The sequence below is a fragment of the Xiphophorus couchianus genome, chromosome 7 (assembly GCF_001444195.1).
Source record: "Xiphophorus couchianus chromosome 7, X_couchianus-1.0, whole genome shotgun sequence".
NCBI classification, from domain to species: Eukaryota; Metazoa; Chordata; class Actinopteri; order Cyprinodontiformes; family Poeciliidae; genus Xiphophorus; species Xiphophorus couchianus.
In genome coordinates, this window is record NC_040234.1 from 37,238,794 (window position 1) to 37,252,191 (window position 13,398).

The following is a 13,398-nucleotide window of genomic DNA, read 5'->3' on the forward strand; positions in this document are numbered from 1 at the left end:
CTCAAGGCAAATGAAAGTTTTCCGCAGTGTGGGGCCATTTTGATCTGATCTTACATCGGAAAACAAGTTTTCATTTCGTTGTTTCATCCGGTTCTTTTCAGTTTGTACTTGATCTGTCTGAATCCAAATTCAGCTGAAATTCAGTCTTACTTTACTTTCATATTATGTTCTGCAGGTTAAGTGTCGCATATGTTTGACAGAAATGTCTTATTTAAATAAATTCACCTCCTCAATGCTGAGGCTTTATAGGGCAAAGCATGAGAATGAAGTCGCAGATACACCTGGATAAACTCAGGTATGCAGCCATTCTACAAATTACTCAGTTGCTTTTTGTAAATTATTTCATATAAATGTATTGTTTACTTAAGTTTTTTCTACAGCAGGAGAAGTTGTGTCAAAAAACCCAGAACAGACTAAATTACAAAATGTTGGAAAAACTTATTTTTTTAAATGAAGATTTGTGGGAAAAAACAAACAGTCCACCATCATCCTCATTCCAAACATGTTCACTTTCATTTTCATCACTTGGTTCATGTTCACATTATTTATTGACTGTATCGAAGAATATAAAATATATTTTGAATTTAACTGAAGATATGAAATAATACAATATATAATATACAATAAAATAAAATGACTTAAATCTTATTGTATAGACTAGGTCATTAAATCAGTCTGTGAACTTCGTTGCCTGTCGAGATTTTTAATGTCCAGCAGGTGTCAGTATTCAGTGACGCAGCATCGACACAGTATCAATACAGTTTTGCTTTGGGTCGAAACGATACATGACGCCTCATTTACCCATCACTAATCGTCACTGGGAGATCCACGGCGTCTCGAAAGGGAGCACCATTGCTGGCAAACACTCTGGCGACGAAGTACTGGCAGCCCGCTCCTCTTGTACTCTCGGCCTGATGAGATGATGAAAACCCGGTGTGCAGGAAGATCCACCAGTCTCCAGAGAGAAGGTGAATCTGACGCCATCTAGTGGCTGAAGGTTGAGTAAACAAAAGAAAACACCCCCCCCCCCCCCTCCGCTCCACAACAATTCTAGCAAATCCTTAATAATAAATAATGTAGAAACTATTAAGGAAGAATAATTATTATTAGCTTTGAACAAAACGTTTGGCTCGTATCTTCCTTAAAAGGCCCGGATCCTCTCGGCGAGCAGCGCAGCTGTAAAGCGAAACAACAACAAGGCGTGTTGACGTCACAGATCACAGAGTTTAATTCATACAAAGCAACGCATGAATCAGTTAACAAAGCTGCAGAGGTACAGAGATATGCATTTTATCACAAAATAACAGACAAGGAGAGACAGACAAACACAAAACACAGAGACAGACAAAGGCGCCCACGTGGAGAAAAAATGGAAAAAACTCCCTCTGTTTTAGCGTTACATGTAACTTTATACTGAGTAGGTGTTTCCTCACTTTAATATATGCAAAGAAGGCGTTCTGTTGTTCAACCAATCAGAGACCTGTTTCGGCCCCCAGAGAACCCCGGAAACTCCCCTCCTTACAGCTCAGCTTCAAAGGTGATCTGTTCTCTGTCAAACCAAACAGGAGGGAAAAAGCCCTTAATCCTGTGCGTACCACGCACGAATGTCCCCAGCACCGAAGTCCTGATATAAATCTCGCCGACTCCCCTGGAGTTTCTTCCTCCCACATTCCAGCTGCCGTTTCCATGGAGATGCTAATTTTATGGCTTTTGTGTGCTCTTAAGCAGACAGTGGAAGGCGTCTGCTTGTCTCCTTGGACCTCTCTCTGGGTCCCACAAAACCTGTTTTTCAAATAAGAGTGCTTAATATACCTTTACACCTGTTGTAAGATTAAGTGTATTTTTAGCACTAAAATAATCATTTTTCCTTAACAAAACCAACAATGAAAGATTAATATCAACAGAGATTTTTAAATTCAGTAGCAACTTGTATATCTCCAAATTCTCAGAACAAAAATCTCTCACCTTTTTTAAACAAATTAAAACATTTATCCCTAAAATAGAAGATAGTTACAAACAAACCTGTGACAACAATATTACAATAGAAGAACTTCATAAGGCTGTTAATCATTAACCAAAGCACCGGGTCCAGATGGACTGACTGGAAACTTTTAGAAACACTTTTGGGAAGACATAAAAATATTACTGCATCAGGTTTTTACAGAAATGTTTAAAAATCATACAATACAAGGAATTATTATATGTATCCCCAAACCAGACAAGGATCCAAGATTTATTGAGAATAGAAAATGTATTGCTCTCAGAAATTCAGATTATAAATTACTAACATCCATATTTACCAAACATCTAAACATTATTACAGAATCACAATCTGGAAGGAAGATCAACAATACGAGACCTGGCCGAATATTGGGACATGATCAGTAATGATCAATAATGATGTCTTTATTCTCTTCCTTTCTTAAAGCCTGACTGTTTAACTTCAGTTCTTACTCTCAGTTCTTGAATATTTAGGATTTGTAGTAAAATGTCTGAATGTAATTAGAGGTCTCTATGGTAACATTAAAGGTAAAGGTAATTTTATTTATAGCGCATTTTCAGCAACAGGGCAATACAAAGTGCTTTACAGGAATTAAAAGGAAATACAAACAAAAGGAAAGAGCAGACGAAGAAAAAGAATCTAATGTTGATCCAAAGTAAATAAACTAGATACTCTTATTCAGTGTTGGTAGATAAGTATAAGTAAGTATCTTCTGGTCTAATTTCTTTTCTGGGTTGGGAGATTAGGAGTCTAAAAAGTAATTGCTAAGGTAGTTTTTCTTCTGGTTTCCAAGTTCTAATTCTCGTTCTGGGTTGTTAAATAAGTGTAAGTAAGTATCCTCTGGACTTCTGGGTTGCTAGTTAACTATAAGTATTCTCTGGACTTTCTAAGTATGCTCTAAATTTGTAAAAGTCACGAGTACTCCACAGTTTCTAAGTAATAATAAAAACTAAGTGTTCTGGAAGATTTCTTTCTTGGATTCCAAGTTCGTTGTAATTCCTTTTCTGGGTTGCAATAATAGGAGTCTCTCTGCATAACAATCTAAAAAATAATCTAATATTGATCTAAAATAGTGAGTACTCTACAGTTTCTAAAAAATAACCTGAAGAGTTACTAATAAATTAATAAACTAGCGTCTCTGGATTCCAAGTTTGTTCTAATTCCTTTTCTGGGTTAAAAGTGAGTACTCAGGATGTGCTGTGGTGGCGCAGGGGTTGGGCGCAACCCACATGGGGAGGCCTTGGTCCTCAGCGCAGCTGCCGCAGGTTCGATTCCCGGCCTGGCGACTTTTGCCGCATGTCTTCCCCCTTCTCTCATTACCCACTTTCCTATCAAATAAAGGCCACTAGAGCCAATAAAACCTTTTAAAAAATAAAAAAAGTGAATACTCCACAGTTTCTAACAAAATAAAATAAAAAAGAGGAAATGACACATTAGGTAACATTCAGACAAAATAAAGACATGAGTGAAGGAAGTGACATCACAGGGCCATGAAACCACGTTGCTCAGCCTCCCGGCAGAAGTCAGGTAAGATGTTGTTATCAAGGCATGTCCTTGGGAGCGCTCAGCTCCACAGCTGCATGGATAACAGGAGGGGTTGAGGTGGGAAGGAGCGTTATGTTTACATATCTTCAAGGAGATTAGAAATCTGCAGCCCTGCCAAGGCAACACGGGGAAAGCCAATTCAGATACAGAATGTCTTAGGTTGGGTAGATTATAAATTTCAATCTTCCCTAAAGTCTCTCCGATACATCTCAGTTCCCAATTATCTAAATTAGTTTGGTTGTTCCACTGATCCAAAACTAGCAACTTCTCCAAGATGGATTCCTTTCCATTAGTGAGTTTTAGAGTCCTCAGCTGGGCTGCGAGTCTCAGCAAGACTCACATCCAACTTGCTTCTCTGTCCACACCAACAGTCTGAATATTCACTAGTTCGGCCAAGAATATCACAAATTTGTCAATAAGCCAGGAATCTGCAAACGGCAGAAATCCTGTTTTCATGAATAAATCCAGGGTGAATCCCTGCAGGACAAGAGGGCTCTCCTGTGCCCAGACTTCTCATCGAGAAAATTTGATCAGTTGCATTGAGAGACCAGTTAACCAGATCCATAATTTGTAGATTCGGAGGATGTGCAAAGAAAGTCTCCAAAAATATAGATAAGGACAGGACAAAAACAGAGCGAGCCGGGCAGGGAGGGAGCAGAGGAAAAAAGCGTCCGAGAACAAGAGAGGAAAACTTGCATCTCTGTCCACATCAACAGTCTGTATCGACATAATAGCCGTCTGTATCGTAACATTAATAGTTGTATAATTCCACCTGAAGGCTCCATGGCTACATTCAACATTAATGTTGGAATTCCTCAGTGTCTCCCATTTCCACATATCTTTTTAATTCAGTTGCAAAAATATTAGCAATCTATCTAAAACATTGTGCAGACATTGAGAAATTAGACATTTTTGGTACAGAATTAATCTTTAGCCCGTTAATATGACATCACCGTTTTCTTGAAACAAGCAGATTCCAGCTGTTATTGATAAAATTAAACTTTTTTCAGAGGCTCCAGGACTAATGCTAAATTTAAAAAATGTGAGCTTATAGCCATTCATGACACCAACCTAAAAGAAATATCTAGTATTCCAATTAAATCTGAAATTAAATACTTGGGAACTGTTATAACCAAAAACCAAGAGCCAACCGTAACTATTGAAAACAAGATTAAAGAAGATAAATTCAACCTCAACTCATGGCTCCAATGAGACGTTTCTATTTTAGGACTAATTTACTTATCAAAAATGGAAAGTTTGTCGAGATTAATTTATTCAACCTGTAGCACTGCTGTCCTAAATAATTTAAAACTATTAACCAAATGAACATGAACTTTATTTGGAGAAACAGGCCACACCACCTAAGGAAAGGTCATAGGTCAAAGAAATCAAAGATGGCGGTCTGAAAGTAATTGACTTTGAATGTTTTAACGGAACCTGAAGATTAATTGGTTGAAATCCTGGATTAATAATTCTGTTATTTTGGTATTGTGTCCCCAATTATATATTTAACACAATAAATGGTCTAGAACTTCTAGCTGATTTCAATAAACATAAATGATTTATTAAACTATCAGAGTTCCATAAAAAGTGTTACTATACTGGAAAATGCTACTAACTACTGGCCACACTGCTCTATCATATGGAATAACAGATTCATACTACATCACAATAAATCCTTATTTTACACAGATTGGATGGAGAATATTTGGTCTATTAAACAATCAATGGATACTAATGGTTACATGTTAAACTAAAAATAATTCTGTGCAAAATATAAATTCTTTCCCCCAAAAGCTGAATTTACCAGATTGTTTAATGCCTTACCAAAACAATTTATTAATCAGATTAAAAATATAATAACATATCATCCGATGACTCCAGAATTACCCAGTGTATCTATTTTTTATTTTATCTATTTGTTTTTTTTATCGCCCCACAAGGGGTCTTTTTGTGGCTCTAGTGTCTCTTTTTCAAAGTAGGCTGGCAGGAAAGGGGGAAGACATGCGGTAAACGTCGTCGGGTCCAGGAGTCGAACCCGTGACAGCCGAGGCGAGGCCACGTTGCCTCTGAATGTGGGTCCCCCTAACCCCTCCGCCACCACGGCACGCCCCCAGTGTATCTATTAATGGAATATCATTCACTGATCCAAAATTCAATAACGACACATTTAGAAACTGTCTAAAAGAAACTTTATTCACTGGGAAAATAAATAAAAGTAACATTCTTTGCAAATTTGAAAAACCTTTGCATCAATTGAAAGGTTAAGAACTCTACAACTCTAAAAGTAAAGAAGCTAAAATGTTAAATGTTGTTTACTGCTCCAAAGAGCTGCTAATAATTTTCTTCAATATCGATAACAATAAATGCTCATTCTGTGAAAGTGATGTAGAAGCGATAGACCATGTCTTCTATGAATGCCAAAATATACCAGAATAACTCAAAAATATTCTGGAATTGCTTTGAAAGGTTCATCAAACTGAAAATTGCACTTCCTGAATCTATTTCTAGAGATATGGCAACTTTTGGAGTGTTATTGAAAAACAAAACAATAGAACTCTGTTGTAATATTTTGTCTGGCAAAATACTTTATTCATAAACAAAGAGTGCTGAGATCATCTGCAGTTTTTAACATTTTTTAATCTGAATTCCAGTTATATTTGAAATCTCTGAAATGTATTGAATCATATGAATACCTGACAGAATTATTAATGGAATTTCCCACCAATGCATGTTAATCCTAAAATATTAATCCCTTTGTTGCTATTTTAGTTATTATTTTATTGATTTATTTTTTTCTTTATCAATGTTACTGTTGTACACTCATTTCTAAATCTGTCTCTCTATGCCCTCTCCAGTTTAAATAAAGTTTATTTAAAAAAAAGAGAATGACTTCAATGGCGGAAATACGTCAGAAACACGTGATCGCGGAAGTGCTTCCTCTTCCTTCCGCTGTAGCGCATTACTCTCATATAAATTCCATTTGTTTCGGGATAAATCTCCACATGAGTCGTTTTTAAAAACTGTTGAGCCCCAATAACAGATTTTTCTGCTAACATCAGCTTCATTTTTTTTCAATCAGGTTAAAATGCCGACCGAAGGAGCCGATCGCACCACTCCAGGCCTGCAGGGGGCGCTGTGAAACAGCTCCGGATCACGCTGCGCTTCCTGTCACCTCAGTTGTTAGCACATGTTCAGGAGGAGCAGCGTGAGGAGCTTCGGAGCCGAGTGAACCTCTGGATAAACTGGTGAGATGACAGAAAGCAAAGCGGAGTCCGCTTCGCAGCGGCCCAGAGAGCTGCTGGCGCTGAACCCGGAGCTGGAGGTCGAGTTCAAGAAGAAGGTCCAAGAGGTGAAGAAGAAGAACCGCGGCGGGAAGGTGAGCACAAGTCGGTTCTGGTGTTCCTCATGGGGGATTCAGGCTCGGAACCGGAGAGGCAGAGAACTGATTAAACCAAGAACCTCAGGTTTGGTCCAAAACATCTCGCTGGACTGGATCTAGGACTGCAGAACCATTCAATAAATTAGGTTAACAAATTAAATCGTTTCAGGTACTTTATCACTTATTGCATTATATAGGTTAATTTCACACAGACGGGAGTTTTCCACCCTTTATCTCTGCTATGATTTTCCGGTTACAGTTGATTTAAATAAAAAGACGGGGTTAGGGTTATCTGTAGAACATCTGTAGAACCATGGGCGGCCCTAGAAGGGGGCCAGCAGGGGCCCAGTTACCGGAGAGCTAAATCAATTTCTCATGATGACATGACCTGGCAGGATCCTAAGAACAAATTTTATTTTTACTTTCACAGTTTTACTGTAAGAATCCAAATTGAAGCTGTTGCTCTTTGAGTCAAGCAGAAAGTCAGTGGGGGATCAGCAGGTTAGCAAACTTCCTTCAGGCTGATTGCAGCAGCTTGGATGAAACCAACATGTGTTTTAGTTTAAAACGACTTGCGTGTGTCCTATGACATCACTTCCTGTTGGTTTCTTTGTTCTCCAGGGGAGCCGTGTAACTCCAGGTGTGGTGTATGTCGGCCATCTTCCTCTGGGGCTGTTCGAGCCGCAGCTCCGGTCCTACTTTGAGCAGTTCGGGACGGTCCTGCGCCTGCGGCTGTCCAGGAGCAAAAAGGTCAGAAAACAAGAACGGCTCAGTGGGACTGGACCCAGAGGGACACGGCTGGGTGTCTCCGAGGACCCGGACCTCTGCTGATTATCGGCCCTGACTGAAAATGGTCTGAGGTTCTGACTCTGGTTTTGACCGGGTCCTGAGGTCCAGTATCCTGGCCAACATGATTCTAGTGCATTGACCTTACTGGCCGTTTTGCCCGTGGTCCAATAGAACCACCAGAACCTCCTGATCTGGACCCGATCTGGACCAGCTGAGCCACTTTGAAATGCCTTGTTGCTGAAACGTGCTATACAAATCAAATTTGATTGATTTTAAATAAAGAGTGTTAAATAGTAGTAGCCATTGCTATGGTTACCTGTAGCAGCCTGTTGTGGTTACCGTAGCAACAGGGAGTGATGATGTCATCTCTGCTGCAGACCGGCGGCAGCAAAGGTTTCGCCTTCATCGAGTTCGAGAGCGGCGAGGTGGCGAAGATCGTCGCGGAAACCATGAACAACTACCTGATGGGGGAAAGGCTCATCAAGTGTGAGTAGAACCTCCAGAACCGGGCTCGGTTTCTGGTTTTGTTTCTGATCTGGATTCCTCCACATTTCCAGGTGAGGTTCTGCCTCCAGAGAAGGTCCACGAGAAGCTGTTCGTCGGGTCCCAGAGGATGTTCCGCAGGCCGGCCCAGCCCGCCGTGACCCGGTACAACCGGTCCCGCTCGACGGAGCAGCTGGAGGCCATGACCCGCCGCCTGCTGAGGAAGGAGTCGCAGCTGCGCAGGAAGCTGGCCCGGCAGGGGGTCCAGTATGACTTCCCCGGATTTGTAAGTGATCTCAGAACCGGGTCAGAACCCGGGTCTGTTGACTCCAGATCAGTGGGCCTATGGTTCTTTCCCTGGTTTTGATGCAACGCTCTCATGGAACCAGTTATTTCTGAGGATCTGGTTCTTACCGGTTCTTCCTGTTCTGGTCCAGGCGGCCCAGAAGAAGACGACCTCCGCCGTCCTGGACGCTTCGTCCTGCAGCGATGTAAGTCCACCCGCCGGTTCTGGACACGCCGGTCCTCTGGCCCGTACTGAAAATGGCCCGGCGCCGGTCCGTGGCTTCGGGTCAGATAACCGGGCCCACACGAAGGCGGGGCGTAAAGCTGATTGGCCGCCTGCCTGTGGTGGCGCCATGAAACCCACGCCCCCACATGACTAGTTACCATGACGACACAGATGATCAATGTGATTGATGTGCATTGATAGTTTATATATTTGGTAAAATGTTTCTGGCTTGTTTAGTTGGTCTTTATGTTTTTATGATGTTAATCTCTTTGATCTTCCTCGTTGCTGGTTCTGATCAGCCTGACTCTTCCTCCTCCTCTTCCTCAGCAGACCACGCCCGTCTGTACGCCGTCCTTCCTGGAGAGGAGGAAGTCCACGGTCGTCCTGGACGACGAGGAGGACAGCGAGATCATCCTGAAGATGCCGGAGGAAGAGGAAGACGATGATGATGATGATGACTGCAACATGGAGGAAGATGAGGAAGAGGAGGACTCTGACAGCTCTGAGGACAAAGAGGAGGCCCAGTGAAGGGTTTCAGTATTTAAGGTGGACTGGGACAGTTTCTACCTCCAGACTGGAGCCAGAGCGACCCGATTGGTCCAACAGAACCGGGCTGGTCCAGGATGGCTCTGCTTCCTGCTTTATTATTGTTATTGCTATGATTAGGGAATATTCTCCATTAGAGAATATTCCCTAATATTGCAGCAGAGAAGCGGACCAGCCAGGGAAAACGTGGGCTGTGCCACATGACCAATCACGGACCGCATGACCCCCCCCCCCCCCCCCGCTGGTCAGCTGGTCATCCAGTGGATCAGTCAGAACCTTCTGGGCCGTCTCAGTCATGATGCTGGTCCGATGAACCCAGACGATGTTTTCAGACCTATGAGCTCCGATCTGCTGCAGTGCTAAAACCTGCGCTAATACCGGCGCTAACATCGGTGCTAGCATTAGTGCTAAAAGTGGCGCTAACAGCAGTTTCATGGTTAAGGCGTTAGGATCTGCAGCTGGGCGTTGTTCTGCCGTGTTACGGGTTTTAGCGGGACAGAACCAGAGAATGAAACAAAAACAGGGAAATATTTCAGTTTAATAAAATATTCAAAGCTGCAGCGATCAGATCCCTGATCGACCAAATGGATCCTCTCAGTACGGCTCGAGCTTCATTATTAATTCATTGTTAAAGTAAAACTATAAAAGAATAAAACTGTTTCTGTGCCAGTTCATAACATCGTAAGGAATTGATTTCATATTGTCTCCTGGGTAACTGGGCCACTGCTGGATCCCAGGCAGTGGCCCAGAAGAGGTGGTTCTTCTGGTACAGAGGGATGCAGCAGCGTTAGAGCTCTTTAAAAAAAAACGAACAAATGTTTAACCTTCAGGCATACATTGACTTAAATTAGTTTCCTGTCTTTTTTTCTTATAAATAAATGTTGTTGCAAATATGCGTAAATATTGTGCATTTCTTCTAAAGTTTCTGTGTTTACTTTTTTCTGGAAACCGAATCAAAGCCACAATCGGGGCCCATAAATCTGGTTCTGACTGAACCACACATGCGCAGTCCAGCCCTGGCCGCAAGGTGTCGCCAGAGATCGAGCGGCCGCTTCTCCATGCGACAGTTTTCCAAGTGCCAACATCATCTCTGGATGGACTGCGCATGCGCACGACGATCCCCATTCTTGTCCTTCAGGCAGCATTCCTGCTGGAGAGTGTTGATAGAAAGGCAGAAAGAGGAGCGGTTTGAGGCCGCGGACTGAAGCTTTCTCCCCGGAGCGGAGAGCGGGCGGCCCGGAGAGTCTGCGGCGGGAAATGGTGAGTGTTAACTCGAATGATGAAGCTGCTCCTCTTCGGCCCTCCCGCCCCCAGTTTTCTTTTGTTGCTGCGAACTGACGTTTCATTCAAAGGTAGCTAGCTGTAGCTGGGTCCGCTGGTTACTGCCAGGCTTCACGGAGGGAAGGCGGCCGCAGAGGCTGAAAAGAGAGGCGGGAGGTTCCACGGAGGCTCCCGGAGCGGACCGAGGGCTACCTGCGGTCCGCTGGAGGCGTGGAGACGGGGAGGCTGCGGCTAACTGGAGCAGAGCTAAGCTAGGGAGGGGGGAGGTCTGGTGCACCAGGATGGAGATCCAGACAGCATCATGTGACACTGCAGCTTTATCTAGCCAGAACCAGAAACTGGTGCTGTCTGCTGCCCTGGGGCTTCCAGGTGAGATTAGCTCCATACCAGGGTGGAAAGACATCAGCAGCGGCTGCCAAACCCTGAGACCCTCCACCAGGTAAACCCTGAGCTCCCCCCCCCAAGTTCCTCTTGTCAGAACTGGATCAGAACCACAGAAATGGATTCTTGCTGCACATGTTGTGGTGTGCTGGGGGCTCACTGAGGCAAAGCTGATCAGGGTGCAGACGTTTTTTAGGGGAAAGTTGAGTGGAAGGAAGAAATGCTAGAACAAGTAGCAAAAGCAACAGTAGGGATTGACACATTCTTTTAGCCATGTTTGTCATGCTAATTATAAGCAAGCTTTTGAAATCTTGCATTAAATGCGTATTAGGCTCCTGGTTTGGAGCGAATCAGCCAGGCTACACAGAGCGTGATGTCATCAGAAACTGACGTTACACATGGTTGTAGTAAACAGGAAGTAGAGGTTTCTAGCTAGCATGGAGCAGAGAGAGTCCTGCTCTCTTGGAGGTCTGACGCTTGGTTCATCTGGTAAGGCTCAGATCCACCAGTGGGTGGCATTGTTCTCTATGTCAGAGCTTAGCTAGCATGTTTCTGTCTCTTTAGCGCATTAGCATATTTTATACACAGCTATAAACCGCCCAAAGTGAACTTATAAACCTTTTGATCAAAATCACAAAGTTATTTTTCAAAAATCGCGTAAAGAACGGTGGAAACACAGCTGGCGTTAGCGGAGTCACCGGCTGCTCTCCTCCGTGCAGCGCCGCGCTAGTGATGAAGGACCCAGACCCGGTACCGGATCCGCTCTGTGTTTCTCGGTTAAAATGCTTTTTATTGATCTGATGTGAATAAAAGAGCCGCAGCTCAGAATGTCTCTGGAAGTGCAATGATTTTTTAGCTGGGTAAAAATGTCTCCCTTCATAACTCTAACCGACCCGAACCCGGCCCGGTGCCAGGTCTCCAGTAACTCTCTAACCGACCCGAACCCGGCCCGGTGCCAGGTCTCCAGTAACTCTCTAACCGACCCGAACCCGGCCCGGTGCCGGGTCCCCGGTCCCGGTCTGACTGGTCCTTCTCTCTTCCCTCCAGGAAAACGCTGGACAGTGGCAGGACGAAGACATGGATCCTTGATCCAGCGACCCAACCCAACCTGCTTCCCGACCCCCGCCGGAACCAGCCGCCCCTCAGCTGCTGTCCACACATGCTGCATTGCTGCCGCTCCCAGGCCCCCGCTGCGTCCGTCCCTCTAGAGTGAGCCAGTGGCTGTTCCTCGGGTCCGTGACCCGGTCTGGTCGGAACCGGCGCGCCGATGGAGCCCAGCGTGGAGAGCTGCTTGGCGCAGGTCCTGCAGAAGGACGTGGGCCGGCGGCTGCAGGTGGGACAGGAAGTCATTGACTACATCCTGGACAGGAACAAGTCCCCCGAACTGGAGCAGGACCAGACGGCGCTGGACAAGATGGTGGACGCCATCGCCAGCTCCTGGGTCAACTCCAGCAACTTCAAGGTAAACGCAGCTGGAGCGCGGCGGGGGAGGGGTGATGCTGTGGGGCGAGGACATGGAGCCTCCATCCAGTGTCCTGACACGACCCGGTGGTACTACCGCTGTCGATCCGTTCAGTCAGATCATGATGAATGCAGCCTGACCTCTGTGACCTCTGGCAACTTGTTGCTGTGGAAACAGAGCAGAAATCCTTTACATTACCTAATCGGCTCCGGGGAAGGATTTTGATTGGAAAAGCGATCAGTTTGTCACATTATCAATCACATCGTTCTGCTTTGCTGTTCTCACTGCTGGAGACCAAACCTGGTCACCATGACAACCAGTAGATAAACTTCCTGTCACACCATGACTAACATGGCTGCCGCTACAGCCGCTCTGGGGGAAGCATGGCGGAGGATCTGTCATGCTGTGGGTCTCTGCCAAATAATTTAGTCTTTGGATGAATGAAGTTGAATGAGCTTCTGCTTGTCTTGTGTCGTCAGTGTGAACATTTCACGACTGACGGTGGTGGATGTCGCCTCGTGGCGCCACTTCCACAGGAAGTGAACGTTTCTAAACGTTTAAAACAAAATGGCTTCCTTTAAACCGTCCTGTAGGTAAAACCCTGGAGAGCTGCGAATCTTCAGACATGTTTGGTTTGAGACAATGAAGCATGTTTATGCTAACAGTGGCTGTAAGCGCAGCTGCCCAGGGCGGCAGCAGAAGGGGTGGGGCATAAACTGTCCTCTGAACAGGTTGACTGCTTCCTGCTGCAGAAAACCCAGATGGTTGCTTGCATGTGATTGGCTGGAGTGCAGCAGGAGGCGGGGCTTGTCTTCATTTCTGCTGGAACCAGAACGGCTGGCAGCGATCCATCCTGATTACTCTGAGCCACACAGAGTAATCTGATTACATTTACTAATCTGTTGGCAGCACCAGTGGGGGAGCACCATGATGGAGCCAACTGGGTTCTACTAGGTTCTACTGATTTTCTTGAAGCAGACAACTGGCCAGCTGAATTAATCCTCAGGAAACTGAAG

At 44.5% G+C, this 13,398-nt stretch overlaps 2 protein-coding genes and 1 non-coding gene across 30 annotated transcripts in view; all 3 read left to right on the plus strand.

The window, feature by feature from the left end:
- The first annotated feature begins 6,519 nt into the window (after positions 1–6,519).
- On the plus strand, positions 6,520–9,498 carry nifk (nucleolar protein interacting with the FHA domain of MKI67). 2 transcript variants are annotated; one of them, XM_028023666.1, is made up of 6 exons: positions 6,520–6,926; positions 7,551–7,679; positions 8,096–8,204; positions 8,276–8,487; positions 8,639–8,692; positions 9,043–9,498. In XM_028023666.1, exons 1-6 carry the CDS (start codon positions 6,801–6,803, stop codon positions 9,238–9,240), a joined length of 828 nt encoding a protein of 275 aa, XP_027879467.1. In that variant the 5' UTR covers positions 6,520–6,800; the 3' UTR covers positions 9,241–9,498. The 2 variants fall into 2 exon arrangements, with proteins under 2 accessions (XP_027879467.1, XP_027879466.1); XM_028023665.1 differs by having other exon boundaries at positions 6,525–6,926; positions 9,040–9,498.
- On the plus strand, positions 8,734–8,862 carry LOC114148986 (small nucleolar RNA ACA64). The gene has a single exon (XR_003596403.1). It is a non-coding gene; the product is annotated as a small nucleolar RNA ACA64 (small nucleolar RNA).
- clasp1a (cytoplasmic linker associated protein 1a) overlaps positions 9,494–13,398 on the plus strand; it is a 45,819-nt gene continuing 41,914 nt past the window's right edge. For all 27 annotated transcript variants that reach the window (XM_028023636.1, XM_028023644.1, XM_028023637.1 and 24 more), the window contains exons 1-2: positions 9,494–10,518; positions 11,968–12,382. In XM_028023636.1, coding sequence (XP_027879437.1) covers positions 12,188–12,382 — 195 coding nt within the window. In that variant the 5' untranslated portion in view covers positions 9,494–10,518; positions 11,968–12,187. The remainder of the gene's footprint in view (positions 10,519–11,967; positions 12,383–13,398) is intronic.

Coding starts and splice junctions, on each gene's coding strand:
- nifk (XM_028023665.1), top strand. CDS start 6,801: ATGACAGAAAGCAAAGCGGAGTCCGCTTCGCAGCGGCCCAGAGAGCTG. Junction 7,680..8,095: donor GGCTGTCCAGGAGCAAAAAG/GTCAGAAAACAA, acceptor TCTCTGCTGCAG/ACCGGCGGCAGCAAAGGTTT. Junction 8,205..8,275: donor GGGGGAAAGGCTCATCAAGT/GTGAGTAGAACC, acceptor CCACATTTCCAG/GTGAGGTTCTGCCTCCAGAG.